This window comes from Aspergillus piperis (assembly GCF_003184755.1).
Source record: "Aspergillus piperis CBS 112811 unplaced genomic scaffold BO85scaffold_30, whole genome shotgun sequence".
NCBI lineage: Eukaryota > Fungi > Ascomycota > Eurotiomycetes > Eurotiales > Aspergillaceae > Aspergillus > Aspergillus piperis.
Genome location: NW_020291620.1, coordinates 285,759 through 302,590, shown reverse-complemented (window position 1 = coordinate 302,590; position 16,832 = coordinate 285,759). Strand labels below are relative to the sequence as shown.

Below are 16,832 nucleotides of genomic sequence, written 5' to 3'. Positions count from 1 at the left end.
ATGCTCCGCCAATCCATCTCCAAGTCCTCTACCCGCCTCCTCACCACCACCACTACTCGTTCCTTCTCTGCTCTCGCTCCCAGAATGGGTGCTGGCGATACTGGTGCTCCCCGGCCGGGCGGTTCTCAGCATGCGTACGTTAATACTACCCTCTACATAGTGTCATCAATACCTACTCTCCTATGCGGTAGAAACATATGACATCATCTTCATCACCAGTACCTAACACTAACTGATTGAAACAGTGACTCCTTCGTCAAGCGCGAAGCCGCCCAGGAGAACTTGTATGTTCACGAGAAGGAGATGGAGAAGTGCGTATATACCTGACCTACCCGCCCCCCTCATACTACTCTATTCCAGGGAAAGAAAAGCTAATGATCTGGTGATGTATAGGCTCCGTGCCCTGAAGGCCAAGCTCAACGAGCAGCGCAAGCACCTTGATGAGCTGGATAAGCACATGTATGTTCGCTGTTTCTTTCTACGATACGGTCATGTACCTGGGCGTATAGCTAGCTAACAATTATATTTATTAGTGACGAGTTCACCAAGAACCAGGGCGGCGAGCAAAACTAAGATAACTAATATCTTTCCTCTTTCTCTTCTTTGTGTTTCCTATCATATGGATGATGTGATGATTTGCTACCATACCTACCTACCTACTCATACCTGTCTACTCTACTTTACTCTACTCTACTATTATCGGAATACCGAGCGAATTCGGATCGATCAACCAGACAGATCACTATCAGCGTGGATACATAACCTTATGTCTTTTTTGATATGATATCACATGACATGACATGTGTCTTACCTACCTACCTACATACGCAAAACATGTAATCTCTCCTCTCTACATTGTACAAGACAATACATAGCATAGCTGGAATATCCTACAAGCTTACACAAACACACATTGATGGGCGATTATCATTATTCCCATTCCATTTCATATCATTCCATTGTATTGATTGCATTGCATTGCATGACTCCACCAGCAGCAGGACAGCAGCAACAACAGCATGGAACAACAACAACAACAACAATAGTAGAAAAAGAATAAGACGTAGAATAGAAACTAACAACCAATCCTAGTAAAAAGAAAAACCATCCCGTACCCGTTTGTTTACCAGAAACCCAATCCACACCCTCTATCGACGTCCCATGTAAGAGCGATAGAAATCATCCGCCGCACTACCGCCCATAGTAGAGCTACCCAGACCATATCCGAACCGCGAAGAGAGGGACTGGCCGGCCTTCTGTGCGGCGTCGACCTTGGCCTGAAGCTCGCTGGTGCCTTGGTCGATAACTTGCAGTTGCGCGAGGTGGGAGTTGAGGATGCGGACGATTTGCGAGATCTATATTTCATCATCCATGTATTAGCACAAGTTCTTAAGGATTTGGACGAGAAGGGGATAGGATACGTACCGGCTCGTCAGCCTTGTTCGTCTTGCTGAGAGTCGAGGACGCGCCGTTGACTTCTTCAATCATGCTGGTCAGATCCTTGCCCATTTCATCCAGGCGCTCGGAGAGCTTCTCGGCCATGTTGTATCTGTTTTATCATGCTGTTAGCACCATAGCGAAGGTTAATTGAAGGGTTATTGATAAACGTACGTCCGTTCACGCTCCTGGTCAGGTCCCTGGAGAGTCTCGCCCGGTCCAACTTGCTTCGAGATCATCTCGTCCACTTCACGCTCGTACCGGTCGAGCCAGGAGCTGAGCTCTTCCTGCTGGCCCTCGACGGACGCCAGCTGGCGCTCAACTTCCTGGGTCGCGCGCTCGGCGTCAACCGTGCTGCCGTACAACTTCTGCACCTTGGTGCCGTTCTCAACCAGCATCCGATCCCATTCTGCTACCTTCTCTGCTTGCTCGCGGAAGTCCTTCTGGTACTTGGTCAGATCTGTCGCCCACCGGGTGATGATCTCGTCCATGGTCTTGTTCTTCAGGCGGGACTGCGCAGGAGGGGTAGGGCCAGCGGTGGAGGCACCAAGGCCAATTCCGCCTGCGGCGGTGGTTGTGCCGGTTGCGCCTGCTGTGCCGGTGGTCGCCGAAGAAGTGGCGCTCGAGGTAGCGGTCAGGGTGGGCTTGTCGCTGGCCGTCGTGGCAGAGGTGGCTCCGGCAGCAGTGCTGGCTGGCTGTGTGGACGGGGTGGTCTCCGCGGGCTTACCGAACAGGCCGCCGGTGGCTGCCGCAGGTTGTGTCGCGGGAGCTGCGGTAGCTGTAGTGGCCGGTGCGGTTGTTGCTGTGGACTTAGCGCCACCGAGAGCACCGCCAAACAAGCCTCCAGAGGGAGCGGGTGTGGATGATGGAGTCGCGGACGAGGACGCTCCACCTAGGGCTGGGAAGAGAGAGGAAGTCTGTGGCGCAGCGGACGAGGCAGCTGGAGTCGTAGAGGTTTGAGGGGTTGAGGACGGAGTTCCCAGAGAGGGGAAGACTGGCTTGGTGGCATCAGCTCCAGATGATGGGGCCTTGAAGAGAGAAGATGTCTGCGCACCAGCTCCTCCTCCTGCGGCGGGGGTCGTCGTCGTTGATGGCGCCCCCGGTGCCTTTCCAAAGAGGGTGTTTGGAGTGCTGTCATTGGTGCCTGTTGCTGGTTTGGCGTTTCCGAAGAGGCTGTTTCCCGTCGAAGGCGCCGGATTTGTGCCAAAGAGAGGTTTCTGCGCTGTGTTCGCCCCACCGAAAAGACCCCCAGATGATGGCTGTTGCGTAGTGTTGGAGGTAGAAGTTGTGGTGTTTGTGTTGGCGTTTCCGAACAGCGACGGTGTAGTGGTAGCAGGGGCTGTAGCGGTAGTAGACGACGGGGCAGCCGATGAGGTGGTGGAGGTAGTCGAGGTCGCGTTTCCGAAGAGACCGCCAGGCTTTTGTGCTGCCTGTCCAAAGAGTGTCTGCGTCTGGCCAGTCGCGCCCTGCGGAGGAGGACCAGCGGGCGTTGTGGACGAGGCATTGCCGAACAAAGAACCTCCTGTTTGACCGGGCGTAGAAGTAGCGTTGCCAAAGAGACCCCCTGCAGGCTTTGCGGCATTTCCAAAGAGCCCACTCGTAGCTGTCTGCCCCGAGCTACCAGCTTCGGTCGACTTGTTGGGAGTCTGTGATGCGTTGCCGAACAACGGTGTCTGACCGGTGGCTCCCGGCTTGCTCTGAGCTCCAAAACTGAAAGGCGACGAAGTACCAGTGCCTGTTCCAGTTCCACTGCCAGCTGCGCCTCCGAACAAAGAAGGCGAAGAAGTGCCGCTCGTCGGAGCTCCTACATTTCCAAAGAGTGTGTCCGAGCCAGCGCTTGAGCCAGTGTTCGTAGCACCAGATCCAAAAAGACCTCCCTTGTTCGCGCCGCCAGGGGCCGAGTCGAAAGAAAAGAGGTTGGACATGGTGTTGGGTGGATAACAACGGGGATTAACAGGGCTGCCCTGGAGGTGGGAAAAAAAGACAAAACAGTCAGTCGGGGACGGGATTCGAGATGAGCTGAAGGTGAAAGCGAACCAACACTTACTGCGCCCGGAGATAAGATGCCCTATGGAGACAGAAAAGTCAATTCGGGCTGAGCGTAAAGGTCGCGCCGTGCTCGTCCAAACACAGGCAAAGCAATCGACAGTGGATGTCTTGAACTATGAACTGGAGGTCGATTGATCTTCTTTGCTGGGCCGCGCTTGTCGCGGCTGGCGGCTAGCTTTATGCCTGAGGCATTAAAACATAACACTTATGACAGACTACCTGCTGCCTTGGTGCCTTATTGCCTCGGATGATGTCGCCTGAGCCTCTGGGTGCCTCAGGCCACGTTCGAGACTCACATCGAACCCGACGATCAGAAGGACAGCATCGTCCCCCCGTTTCATATCCATTCTCCCCTGGCTTTTCGGGCTCAGTCTCTTACACGAGCCTCTGTGTCCTTGTCTGCATGATATACAATTTTCCAATATTGATTGCTCCTGATGTCCGAACGGATTTCCCGTCCGTCCAGTCCATACTTGGAGCCCCCGAGGAAGAGCGTGGAGTTGGAAGACCCGGGGGCTCAGGAATCTAGTAAGCAGCATAGTCTAGCACTGGGAATCCAATGGCTCGGAATTAACATCTCATCTACAGCTACGAACAGTGACGACGAACATTTTTCAGACGCCAGCGAGGGGCACCAACGCCCTGAATCCCACCCGCCATCCGGCCGCGCTTCCCCTGTCCCCTTAACCCGTGTGGAGAAGGTCGACGAGGAACCATCGCATGGGGAGGTGCCTGGAACCGCTGCCTATGAAATCAGGGACCAGGATGCCGTTCCAGACCAGATTGAAGTTATCCCGGAGGGCTCACGCAGCAGAAGCGCTTCAGCGAGCGGCGAACGGCCTGTAACTCCGACATCAATTCCGCGGACAGTGGTTGAGAAAGTCGACTTAGACCAACCCAGTCATGGCGATATTCCCGGCACCCCAGCGTATGAGAAAAGAAAAGCAGATGCAGTGCCCGATGTGGTGAAGAAGGCGTCGGATTCAGATTCAGATGAACCGTCCCCTTTACCGGGGTCCTTCGAGGCCAGTGCGGCCGACACCCCTGTTCCGGAGACGCTGCTCTCCCGCGTGGAATCCAACGAGGACGATGTCGAAGAAGGTCCTGTTGCTCACCAGCCAAAGCCGATTGATTCGGAGCCAGACCACACCGAGACCATCCCCGATGCACCAGGTAAGCCGGATTTCGGTTAAATTACGACATGAAGTTTCAGGGACGATTGACCAATTCAGATTCGCCTGCAAGCCATCGAAGTCACACCCGCCGAGAATCGTCAGTAAACGACGCCGCAGCCGTTGATACGACCGGTGCGGATGAGTTTGACGATTTCGCCGAGGAGCAAGAAGACGACGACTTTGGAGACTTTGACGACTTCGACGATGGCTTCCAAGAGCCCATGGAGGCTGTCGAGGACGATCCAGCAGAGATACAACCCTCGCAGCCTCCCACACCTCCTTCAGTCGTGCGCACGCCCTCTAGTATAAACATTTAAGGCAAGAAATGCTAAACTTTGTTTCCAGCCCCCGCTCCTCGACCTTGACGCCATTCCCTCCCTTGCAGACTTTCACACCACCCTCTCCGACCCCCTCGACCGCCTCTTCCCCAGCACCAAAGACACCGTCAGCCTGCAGCCCCTCGACCCGATCCCCAACCCTACCGCCATCTTCAGCACTGAACGCTCCCTCTCCCTCTGGTCTCAGCTAGTGGCCCCTCCCCCACTTCAGCCCCAAAACTGGGTGAAATCCCGCATCCGGCGACTCTTCCTTGTCTCACTTGGCGTGCCCGTCGACCTCGATGAGATTCTCCCAGCCTCCAAGCAAAAGAAACTCATTCTCCCCTCTGTCAACCTCGACGACACACGTCGCTCATCCACCCCACCAACCGCACACTCCCGCTCCCAAAGCCTAGCAGCCAAGCGCGACAGCACACAAAGTGGCCCCGGCAGCCCAGGCCCCAACCAACAATCCAGAACCCGTACCTCTCGCCGACGAGAACCCTCCCCGCCACCTGAACTGGATCTCCCGGCCGTACACCGCCTGTGCGCAACGACCGATGCAGCTCTGGACGGCCTAACGGACGGAGAACTCCGCGGTCATGTGCAGGAACTCGAGTCGGCAACGTTACGTGCAAGCTCGGTACTAGAGTACTGGTTGAAACGCTTGGACGGACTCGTCAGTGAAAAGGAGGCGTTTGAAGGCGTGATAGAGAATTTGGTTAGTCATGCTAGACGAGTTCGGAAGTGAGGTTTTGTCCTCGTCTGCGACTGTGATGATTGTGTGATGTGATGCGATGTGATGAGATGTTGATAGATCGATTATAAATATGACTATTAATTTAATGATTATACATATGCTTACATTCAGCAGCTATCTCTTAAATGTACCACAGTATCAAAGTATGGACTGCATCTTCATGTGTGTGTCTGTGTGTGTTAGTAATTGGCTCGCACTTGGGGATAGATAGCAGGTAGTTAGCGGGTTAAGCCAGTACTTAACACAGTCTCTAGTATAAATTGGTAAATATTATATATACATTTTTTTTTCCTTTAATTCTGCTGTCACAGTGGTGCTAATCATGACTGGTCCAGTCGCTTTGCAGACACAACCATGAGTACTACTTAGTGGTATATATATATGTATGTATGTATGTATGTATTACTGCACTGCAGAATGTCATACTACTATCAGCATGCAGTTGTAAACCAGAATGGAACATGAAGCGAGGCGAGCTCATGACCTTACTATACCACCATAGGAGTAGTATGATTGTCGTTATAGCATACACTTACTATCAGTAGTACTAGAAGAAGCTTGATAGTATAGTACGGTACCTAACCTATATACACTACCAGGGGTACGTAAGAAACAGCTCTAGGCAGCTTCTTATGTGAGATCTGCAATACTTGTTACTGCTTAAGAATACGAAAATCAAAATAATCGACAACCAGCATCGGTTTCCGAATTGCTTTTGAAAAAGGTAGTATGCACAAGAAGAAGAAGGGAAATTAGAAACAACAAGACACCGGGTCCCCGCCTCTAGGTACAAACAAACGCCCTAGATCAAACCTCCCATGGCAAGACAACTTGTTGAAAGAAATCAGAATAGTCAAGCAAAGAGGGTTTGAAGACGAAGACGCCGGCAACTATCTAGGTACAAATCGTGCAAAAGAAAAAAATTGGGTATCTCATACAGGACTCAACGCTAGGAAGTAGCGTCGTAGAGAAATGAAACTCAACAGCAGTTGGCTAGGAGAATGGCAAAGAACCATGAGAAGAAAATAGAAAGGAAAAAGTAAGGAAGAAAGGAATGAGGCTGGTATCAATTTGGCACGTAGAAAGGAGCAATTTTGTTTTCCGCCATAGAATCACATAGAAGACAAGCATGCAGGCGCACGCTAATCCAATGCGATCACCTTCGGTTCGGAAAATCGGATGAGAGTGTCGGATGTCGTGCGCTCGCATTTGGGCCTTTGCGACGCAGGAGACATAGACGCCGCTGCATCACTGGATTTACGCTTCGGGGGCACAGACGTTGGAGCGGCGGCACTCGCGGAGGTCCGGTCTGTGGATGAGCCAGTGTCTGACTTCACTGTCCATGATCCGTCCCTTTTGACGCGGATCGAGCGTGCATTCTCTAGCCGGTCCGTATGAGACAGTTCTTCGCGAATATTGAAGAGGAACCCATCGACCAAGAGCATCTGAGGGCGCGCGTCTTGTTTGCAGATAGGGCATTTCCAGTCTTCTCGTAGGGTACGTCGCCCTGACTTCAAAGCACGGGTGGTGATGTAGGTCTCATGATCGAAGCATTCTTGATGGGTGCACAAGCGACCGCGGACAGGCCGGTTGAAGACACGGGCAGTGAAGGGGTCGACGAGATCAATGACCAGGTCTTCACTCACAATGCTGACTTCATCATCGGGATTGGGTGTCAGTCGCTTTTGAATTTGCTGCAAAGATTCCGACGCAGGAAGGATCTGTGCCGCGTCCAAAGCTGACACCAGGTCAGAGATATTGAGAATCTCGACGGCCGCAGCATACAGATGATCCCTCATCTCGGCCGGGCTGCGAAGGAAGTGCATGGAGACCGTATTGGGACCCTCACGCAGTTGCTCCGTGATTTCGAGGGGTATATCTTTGCCATTGTGCTGCCGACGCCGGGCGAAAAGTTCCACCTCGTTGACGAAGATGTAAACCACGCTGGGCCAGCATGTCTCGGTAGTGCACCAGATGTGGTCGTCTATAGTTTTTGCTGGCGGGTTGATTCGAATACATCGCAGGCGGAAAATTCGCTGGCCGTTTGTCATGAAACGGGTCGCTTGCAGTTTACCACCGTGTTGGTCGATCTTCGCAAGTCGCTCAACGTCCGACTTGGTCAGATTGAACGTCCAGTCGAAGCGGCAATCCCACTGGCCCTGGCCCAGCGGAGTTGGGTTGGCGGCGAAGGAATCAAAGTATTGATAGAGTGGGGTCTCTTGCGGGCCGGCAGGAGTGTGAGTGACAAGGCGATTGACAGGACCACGCAGATGGGCCTGATGCAGTCCGTCCCGCAGCGAATGAGGTCGTGGGTTTGACGGCGGAAGTGGACCTGGCGGAGGCAAAAGCGGAGTGACCATTGACGAAGGAGAGGGAAGAGGGCCCCCCTGATTCGGCATGCTTGCCTGCGGCATCAGCCTGTACTGCGTCGGGGTCTGGTTGTTCGCCTGCGCGGAGCGTGAGGGGCGGCCACGTCGTCGTTGTGTAGGGGCCGGAGCCGGAGCCGAAGCCGAAGCCGAGGCCGAAGCTGGAGTAGGAGGCGAGGCGAGAGTAGGAGCGGAAGCAGGGGCATGCGAAAGAGGGGACAGACCAGGAGTAGCCGCTGTTGAGGGGACTACTCCTGTCGGAACGCTGGCGCCGGCGGAGTGTGGCGACGCTACTTGCGAGGGAAGTAACATTGTTTGTGGGGGAACTGGGCCTTGCGGACGAGTATTTACGGGGCTTGGGTGAATGGTTTGCGCTTGCGAAGGCACCACCTGTGGTGGATAACTCGTCGAAGGAGGATTATGGTGGTGATATAGTTGATGGTGGTGAGGCATCTGAACCATGCGAGGCGAATGCGGGTTGTATGTCTGCGAGGGGTATGCCATTGGAGCAGGAACAGGTCCGTTTCCAGGCATCGGAACGTGAGAGCTCCTCCTTGACTCATATCCGGGCACAGCTGATGTGGGATGCTGAGGGAGGTGAGGGGGTGCGCCTCGGGGGGACCCCACCGGTTGCGAGTGAATGTGAGGCTGATTTGCAGTGGTTGCCTGGGGAGTGGATGTGAGTTCTTTGTGATACATGGAGAGAATGATGTCTCTCTCCTTTTTGGCGCGCAATGCCGACACTGGCTTGGGAGAGTCCAAACGCTCATCTGTGTATTTGGCGTCTCGATTGAAGATGTCAAAAAGCTTGTGCTCTCCGTTCTGCAGAGGAAGTCGACGATACAGTGCCAGGAAGATGTTGTACTGCGTGACATGTGATCGGATGTCGAAAGTCATTATGATCTCCTCGATTAATGGCGGCAGACCACGCCTGCGCGTAATCTGCTCAAAAGTGTCCCATCTTTGAGAGAGGAGGACCAAGGAATTCATGACCTGCGCTAAAGCATCCCGCCACCAGGGAAGAGCTAGCAGCTGTTGCATTGGTTCCGGGAAATTCACACAGAACAGCAGAAAGTCTCCGGAAAGTCGGCGGTTATCCACCAGAAGCTGCTTGACCACGGCAAATCCTCTCTCCTGCTCCGGACCGAAGCCTGGTAATGTGCGCAGTTCTGAGGGAGAGTAGGATGCCATGCAATACATCTGGTGCAGAGCCAGGTAGACGGGGTCATTGTCCAGGAGGGCGCTCTGCAGCAGGCGAACGCGCGGCGACTCAATGACCTCAGAGATTATCTTGTTGCGAGTCGCTTCAGCCGCAAAAGTTTCCAGCTTCTCCAGCCACTGTTTGCACAGCGTCCGGTCAATAGGCAACATAGGAACCGGTCGGATGACAGGCGGTTGCTGGAAATCCTGAGACAGGTGCGATGCTGGTATGCCTATCCAGGAGCCCGGTTGAGGACGCGCCGAAGGATCGCCAGGTCCAGGCAGTTGTGGTCGCGATTCGGCGTTGCCAGCTGTTTGCGATTGATCTCTGAGCGTGACGGTGCCCCCTTGAACCGGGTCCGGCAGAATGACGGTATTGGCTACTGTTGCAGGTGTCGGCAGTCCTCCGGACAGTGGTTCCTGTGGCCGATTGATAGACATTGGCGGGGTATCTCCCGTCGGAGGGGAAGGCAGAGTTGCTAGGGAGGAGGAACCAAGTCCAACCGGTCCAATCGTTCCTCCATGGCGATCAATGGCACTGACTGGGCTGGCATGCGAACGTGGAAGAGTGGGATCGGGGGACGGAAGCGCGTTGGGCTGGAAAGTCCGCGGGGGGATAGCAGTCACGGGGGTCGGCGTCGCTGAGTTTAATGGGGTCGAAGAGATGGCGGTGGTGATGCTGCGAAGCGGGGGTAGGATTGGGGCACCGCGATTAGGCTGAGCTTCCTTCTCATTCCTCCCGTCTGACCCCGAGATGGCCTGAAGAGGGTCAGGTTGAGCCATCGGACCGAGGGGAGGAAGAGGGGAAGGGTTCGCGGCGGGGGCGGAGGAAGTGATGGTGGAGGAAGAGGGCGAAGATGAGGCGGCGGTGGAGGTGAAGGTGGAGGTGGCCGTAGTAGTAGTGAGGCCGACGGGCGGCTCACGAGGAGGCGTTTCCCGCCGACGCGTCTGCCGTGGACTCCCAACTGGGCCCCCCGAAGCAGCCGATACTGCCGTAGAAGCCGTACCCTTTGTCGCAGCACTCGCAGTACTAGCAGCTGAATCGGTCGTAGACGCACTTGAAGGGGATGTCGAAGTGGTGGAAGAAAGGTGAGGAGATTGAGGAGCAGTGGCAGCAGCGGCAGCAGCAGCTGCTGCTGCTGCACCACCACGCATCCAGGATCGTTGGACGCCTCCTAGAAATAAATGGGCAGTTGAATTACTTGATTTGAAGCCAAGATTCGCGGGATCGCCGCGGCGATTACCGGGCGGAATCATCCTGGCATTTTCCGGGGAAGAGAGCAGGATGGAAAGGTAATTTGTGGGGTGGAGGACTGGTTGAGAGAGGAAAAGCTAAAAAGGAATGGAAATGTCCTGGCGCCGATAATGCAAAGGAAGCGTCTCGAAGAACCTCCTGCTCTTCTCCGAATAGGCGCGCCAGCCAGCATCGACTAGGAAGGGATTCCACTTGACTTGGAAAGAAGATGCCGCTGAGTCGGGGAGAATGCCTCGGGGAGAGAAAGTATGTGGATGTACAGTGGAGATATAGATATATACAAAGCAGTGAATACGATAAAATTCTACCGTACTTACTGCAATAACTGCATGAGATTTTAGTCGGGACAAAAGTACGGCGACGCGATCTACCCGTATACTTGGAGCTGGGTGGAGGGGTGAAGAAGGAGAGATTCCCACTTAATTTAAAGTAGTGATAGATGTACCTATGGGCTATAGTGATGAGAAAGTATACAGATCAATGGGAAGCGATGGGAAGTAATCGCGACCCAAAGTACGGGGGGGAGGGGGCGAATGACAATTCAACAAGCAAGGTTATCCCAGTGCATGATTGATGATGCGATGATGGGAGATCCCGGAATCCAGCTTGGCTTACGGATGCAGGTATGAGCACGAATGAGCATGAATATGGACATGAATGAATGGGTGAATGCCGAGGGCAAGAGGGACTGTGAGTGAGTGTGATTGAGCAAGGTTTTTGGGGATAGCAGGAGCGTGATCTGGCCTCTGGTGTTAGGGCAGCAGCAGCAGCAGCCATGCAGGCCAGCATGCCATCGAATCGAAGATTGACGTATGGAACTGGAAGAGAAGAGTCATTCCTGATCTGAATCAGGTGGAGAGAATGTATTGACTAGTCTATTGTACTGACTAGTACTCCATTGTAAAGGGAAGTCGTACGAAGATGTAGTAGAGGAATACATCGGACCGCGAAAACATAGGATTCCTGCGATCGACCTGTCCGCCTGTTTGTTTATAAATAGGCAATGGACTGGCGCTGAATGCGATGCATCGACTCGTTGGCCATCCGAATGCGTGACTGATCCGAGCATTGGAATGTCGATCCTGCAGGGGAGGCCATGGGAACTAAAACATGTTCGCTCGGTGGGTAATGTGTTCTTCTTTTCTTTTTATTTCTTATTCCTGGGCAGTGGTAATAATTAGTAAGTTAGTAAAGTAGATGGTTCAAGAGAGGGAGAGGGAGAGGCAGTGAGAGTGAGAGTGACTGAGAGAGAATTGGTGCCTTTGGGACCCATCGTCTCCCAACTAGATTAGTAGTAGCACTCCATACTGTGTAGTACAGTACGCAGTACTAGTTGGGAGGAGCAAGAAGCAAGAAGGGTCTACTTAGCAGTGACCCAAGACTTCATAGTAGACACCATAGAAAGTAGGAGTAGCTGGCAAGTAGTCTGTCAATAAGGCGAAACTCAACCTGACCGGGCAATGGCCTCACTTTCTCTCCGGATGAAGGGGCTGCCAGTTGTCGGAATGAATCCGTTGGCTCCAGTCAAGACAGCGAACAAGTCAGCACATGCCACTCATAGTCTGTTTCATACTTCTTGGTCTGTAGTGAGTGCCAGTGAAATGAATGTGGTGCCTGATGGGGGGAAAGGATGATGCTGCTCATAAATTTGAAAAGACAGGCTGATTTGTTAGTGGTAAGTAGATAGTAGTAGTGGTGGTGGTGGTGGTGGTGGTGGTCGTCGTCGTCGTCGTTTAGTAGTCCATAATATAATGATAATAATAAATGTTCTGGTTCTGGTTCTGCCCAAACCGGTAACGATTTGATATTTATTTGGTTGTCCGTATCCCCCGCTTCCATGGTTTACTTTGCATCGAGACTTTTCTCTCTCTCCCTCTCCCTTTCCCTTCACTCATACTCTGAACTCTTTTTACCCTTTTTTTCTTTTTTCTTATTTCATGTCATCTCCATCTATCTATCTCTCTCCCTCTCTCGGATACATCAACCTTTCCAAACCGATCCACCCCAAAAAACTAGCCGCCTTTGTTAGCGCCTGCAAGTCTGCGGCCGTGATCTGATTTGCTTTGCGGGTTGCAGTTCAGACCGGCGGGGATCGTCGCTGTCTTATTATCGGCTTCACCTGCTGCGGTTGTCCATCCTCGCTACAGCTACTTAGTACTCTTCTGTACTCCCTCTCTCCCTTTCCTCGGCCTTCGTCTTCGTCGTCGTCGTCGTCTACACGTCAGACCGCGAATCGCCCTGCCAAAGCCTGCTTCCCAGCGCTGCATCAATCCTCACCAAAGAAGCTCTGGCCATCTTCATTTAATTAATCCTTCGAACCCTCGTCGACGGAAGCTTTGTTTAACATAAACCCTCCTTCTACTATCCACTATCATCCACTATCCACCCACTATCTACTTCTCCTTCCACTTCCATCGATTAGCTAAAATCCCGGAACCCCATTACCTGTTCTTCCTCATTTACCTTACTCCATCTTCGCTTCGCCGCGTGCCAGATTCCTTTCCGACCTTCCCCCGTCAAGCTTTAACTTTGTCTAGTCACATTCCTCTGACCCAACCTCCATTCTCTGGACTTGGATCGCCTCTCATTCATTCATCTCCGTCCCCAATTCTGCTTTTTTAAATTACCCGGGAGGGCGGCTTGCCCCATGTCCGGCGCAATTCCTCCCCTCCCATCTGTGTTGTCGCTCTCTTGCTTGCTTCCCCCCACTTGGGCGCTTTAACCGGCCTCCCTTTCGTCATTCCCCCCTTCCGTCACATCCTCGCTTCCACTTTCTCGCGATCCTCGACCACTACCTGAGGGTACACAATGGCTCTCACAACGCCTCCTCGTGGGGTAACGCCTGGCGACCTGCTTCTCGTCGTTCGTAAGTAGCAATTTCTTGCTCCCTACCTCGGTCGCTGTGTGCGACCCCCGCCCTGTCTATCTTCCATTCGGGTTGGTTTGCTAACCATTTGTGCCAGATGATTTCGATGCGCGTGGCCCTGATGAACTCACCTTGCGCCGCGGAGAGAAAATTGAGCTCGTGGAGCTGGATGATGGGTTTGGAGATGGGTGGTATCTAGGCAAGGATTTGAATACGGGCTCAACTGGTCTTTTCCCAGGAGGTATGAAACTTGAGCGCCTATAATCCGCACGACCGCATGTGACTGACTGGAAACTTCTGTTTCTGTTCCAGTTTACACCACTACTGCCCCGAGGATTCCCACCAGACAGCGGCTAGATGCCGATGGCATGACCGCACTGGCCTCAGAGGCCGGGACGGATTCCGAATCGAGCCAGTTGGAAGCCACAGACTCCTTCTCATTTCCCCAGAGCGGCGAATCCACCCCGCATGTTTCTCGCCATACCAGTGCCTCGGACCTGCGGGCTCCAGAATTGCAAGGGGGTCCCGTCGCCCCAGCACTTTCTCCGAAACAGCAGAACCGCTCCAGTTCCTCTCCTCTACCAACCTCCACGATGAGCATCGATATCCAACAGTCAATCCGACAGACCATGGACGGCCACCATGCCAATGGCCAGGACAGCCCGGTCATGAACGAGACGCTTAGCGTGATCGACGAGCACATCACCGATCTGAGCACGCCGCGCCATAGTGTGGCTGGTCAGGAATCCAAGCACATGAACGACTCGGCCAGCGAGTACAGTAGCCACTTCGAGCACCGGATGTCGTATATCAATGGGCACGAAACCGATGAGGAAGAAGAGAACCAGCCGCGTGAAGAGCAGGTCCGGCAGTGGACGCCTGCAGAAACGGCCAAGCAGTTGCGGCAATGGGGTATCGAGGACAAGCATTGCGGCATCTTTGAGGATCAGGAGATCACGGGCGATGTGTTACTGGACATGAACCAGGACTTTATCTTCATGAAGGAGTTTGATTTTGGCGTCATGGGGCGGCGTTTGAAGACCTGGCACAAAATTCGAGCATTCCAGGACGAAATCAAGGGCGTCAACTCCTCGTCTCAACACCACCCTCGCGGTTCAGTGGCTGCTGTTCCCGCTCCTCCAGAGGAACGGACACTCAGTCGCGCCAGCCATACCGGCCCGCTCCTGCCCAGGATCCCGACGCTGCGAGGGTCGAGCGGCACCCAGCACCCCCGCCTGGTCAGCAGCAGTATGCAGAGCAACACCAGCTCGCCGATCACGCCGCAGACACCCAACTACGTGAGCCATTCTCGCCGACCGTCGGCTGCTTCCATCCGCGAAATCAACCACTCCCGACGCCACTCGTCCATCGACACGACGAACCGGTACTCGGGTGCTCTGGAAGGGTCGCCAGGCATCGGCAAGCGCAGTTCATTCGATCGCGGCTGGACTCTGGCCAGCGGCGCTCAGCGGCTGCCTCCTCGTCCGGGAACTGCAGCCGGCACGTCTCACCCGCAGGACATGGGTTTCTTCTCCCAGTTGAGTCACCGCCCCTCCAACTCGAATGGGTCTGATCCAGCTGTCTCCGTCACCGACGAATTGGACCGGGGCTACTTCTCGGGGCCCGAGGGAGACATGCGCAAGAACCGGCGCCTACAGAAACGTCAATCTGCTGCGGGCAGTGCGGACTCTCGGGCATCCAACATGACGAATGACCAGCTCCGCGTTGGCAAGCGCCATTCGCGCATCGGCAGCATGGACTCGATCCGGGAGTCTGTGAAGCAGATGAACCCTCCGGCCAAATCTCACACCAGCCCGGTGCCCAAGGGCCGTCTCCGCAGTCTGAGCACTCGCATCGTTGACCGCCGAGGACAGCAGTCAGCACCCGCTTCCGCAGTGGAGGATCGACCCAGCGGTGCATTAGGCTTGTTTGGCCCGCTGTTTGGCAAGTCCGACAGCGACTCCTCGCGCTCGTCCGGGGTACCCTTGCCTCAGCTCAAGGGTGCGGGACCGAAATTCCGGCGTGCCATGGGAATTCGTGCTTCGTCTGACGTGGCGCCGAAGGGAATTGATACGTCGACGCCGCCGCCGGCCTCTCCCGTTCGGGACAACGATCCGTCGGCGCGGACCGGGTCGACCACCCCTTCGACGTCCAAGAGCTCGGAGCGACACAGCACCGATGGGTCAAACAAGACCGCCGAGGGTGGCCTGTGGCCTCGATCCCGGCCGTCCGTCAAGGCGGGTGTCAAGTCGAAGAAAGACACGAGCGCGTATATCCGCGGGCTGGAGAAGAAGTCCCCACAGGAGCAGATGGTGGGATGCGATTACTTTGGGTGGATGAAGAAGCGGTCTTCCAACCTGATGACGACGTGGAAACCCCGTCTTTTTGTCCTGCGGGGGCGGCGTCTGTCGTACTACTATTCGGAACAGGATACGGAGGAGCGTGGCTTAATTGACATAACTGCTCATCGAGTGTTGCGCGCAGACAATGATCCCATTGTGGCCCTCCATGCCACCATCACGGGATCGACCGCATCGCCGACCCCGGCCAGTCAATTGAGCCAGGGGGATGGAGCTTCGTCCGATAAGGCTGCAGCAGAGGCCCTTCGGGCGACCAAGGGAGCTGGTGAAGGGCCGTTCTTCTTCAAGCTAGTGCCGCCAAAGTCAGGCACATCACGGACTGTGCAGTTTACTAAGCCAGCGATACATTACTTTCAAGTGGACAACGTGCAGGAGGGTCGACTGTGGATGGCGGCGTTGATGAAGGCGACGATTGAGCGGGACATGGCGCTGCCGGTGGAGACAACGAACAAGCAGCGTACGATCAGTCTCAAAGAGGCGCGGCTGATGAACCAGCGTCCTCCAGCGCTGATGACTGGATCGCCTAATACAGCGGATGTGGCTCCTCCAGAGACAGAGACGGAGGCACAGGACGGCTTGACGGATCTGGAGCAAGATCGCCAAGGGCTGTTAATCCAGGGGGTGTCCATGGATCCGGAGACAGAGCCGGTATATGTGGACGCGGAGGAGCATCGATCGGCGAGTCCGGTCGCGATGGACGAGGTGTCAGTTCCTGGGTCGCAGCGGAACTCGCAGTAATCCATGGAGGATTGGTTGATTGATTGATTGATTGATTTGGTTATATGTGTGATGTATTGCTTTTTCCCGCAGCCTGGTTGGCGTTTTATGTGATATACCCCGCTTGAATGTTTTCATATGTGAATGAGTCTACCTATTTGCCTGTCTGTCTGTCTACTATGTAGGATGTAATATGGATGTGAATGTTGAATGTTTAAGTCTTTATCATTAGATTTTCTATCAAAGTATAAGCGACGGGGATCGGCGGGCCGCGTCACTGATCACCGCCGTTTCATCCTCGCTTCTTCTTCTACTTCTTACAATCCACAC

At 54.1% G+C, this 16,832-nt stretch overlaps 5 protein-coding genes across 5 annotated transcripts; 3 read left to right on the top strand and 2 right to left on the bottom strand.

The window, feature by feature from the left end:
* On the top strand, nucleotides 1-573 carry BO85DRAFT_383615 (uncharacterized protein; the record flags this gene model as incomplete). Its single annotated transcript, XM_025656523.1, has 4 exons — nucleotides 1-134; nucleotides 246-311; nucleotides 394-459; nucleotides 534-573. The coding sequence occupies 4 exons, from the start codon at nucleotides 1-3 to the stop codon at nucleotides 571-573; spliced, it is 306 nt and encodes a 101-aa protein (XP_025510548.1).
* A 393-nt stretch (nucleotides 574-966) lies between these two features.
* BO85DRAFT_200199 (putative nucleoporin Nsp1) lies at nucleotides 967-3,569 on the bottom strand. The gene is made up of 4 exons (XM_025654523.1): nucleotides 3,479-3,569; nucleotides 1,612-3,401; nucleotides 1,426-1,549; nucleotides 967-1,355 (listed from the first exon to the last, which is right to left on the bottom strand). Exons 2-4 carry the CDS (start codon nucleotides 3,360-3,362, stop codon nucleotides 1,149-1,151), a joined length of 2,082 nt encoding a protein of 693 aa, XP_025510547.1. The 5' UTR covers nucleotides 3,363-3,401; nucleotides 3,479-3,569; the 3' UTR covers nucleotides 967-1,148.
* A 228-nt stretch (nucleotides 3,570-3,797) lies between these two features.
* BO85DRAFT_407755 (DUF5102 domain-containing protein) lies at nucleotides 3,798-5,832 on the top strand. The gene is made up of 4 exons (XM_025657376.1): nucleotides 3,798-4,014; nucleotides 4,075-4,674; nucleotides 4,719-4,948; nucleotides 5,007-5,832. The coding sequence occupies exons 1-4, from the start codon at nucleotides 3,924-3,926 to the stop codon at nucleotides 5,727-5,729; spliced, it is 1,644 nt and encodes a 547-aa protein (XP_025510546.1). The 5' UTR covers nucleotides 3,798-3,923; the 3' UTR covers nucleotides 5,730-5,832.
* A 582-nt stretch (nucleotides 5,833-6,414) lies between these two features.
* On the bottom strand, nucleotides 6,415-10,878 carry BO85DRAFT_431368 (MIZ zinc finger domain protein). Its single transcript, XM_025658334.1, has one exon. The coding sequence runs from the start codon at nucleotides 10,559-10,561 to the stop codon at nucleotides 6,881-6,883; it is 3,681 nt and encodes a 1,226-aa protein (XP_025510545.1). The 5' UTR covers nucleotides 10,562-10,878; the 3' UTR covers nucleotides 6,415-6,880.
* A 2,489-nt stretch (nucleotides 10,879-13,367) lies between these two features.
* Nucleotides 13,368-16,523, top strand: BO85DRAFT_492950 (putative polarized growth protein (Boi2); the record flags this gene model as incomplete). The annotated part of the gene is made up of 3 exons (XM_025663808.1): nucleotides 13,368-13,425; nucleotides 13,523-13,666; nucleotides 13,738-16,523. 3 exons carry the CDS (start codon nucleotides 13,368-13,370, stop codon nucleotides 16,521-16,523), a joined length of 2,988 nt encoding a protein of 995 aa, XP_025510544.1.
* Between the last annotated feature and the right edge of the window lie 309 nt (nucleotides 16,524-16,832).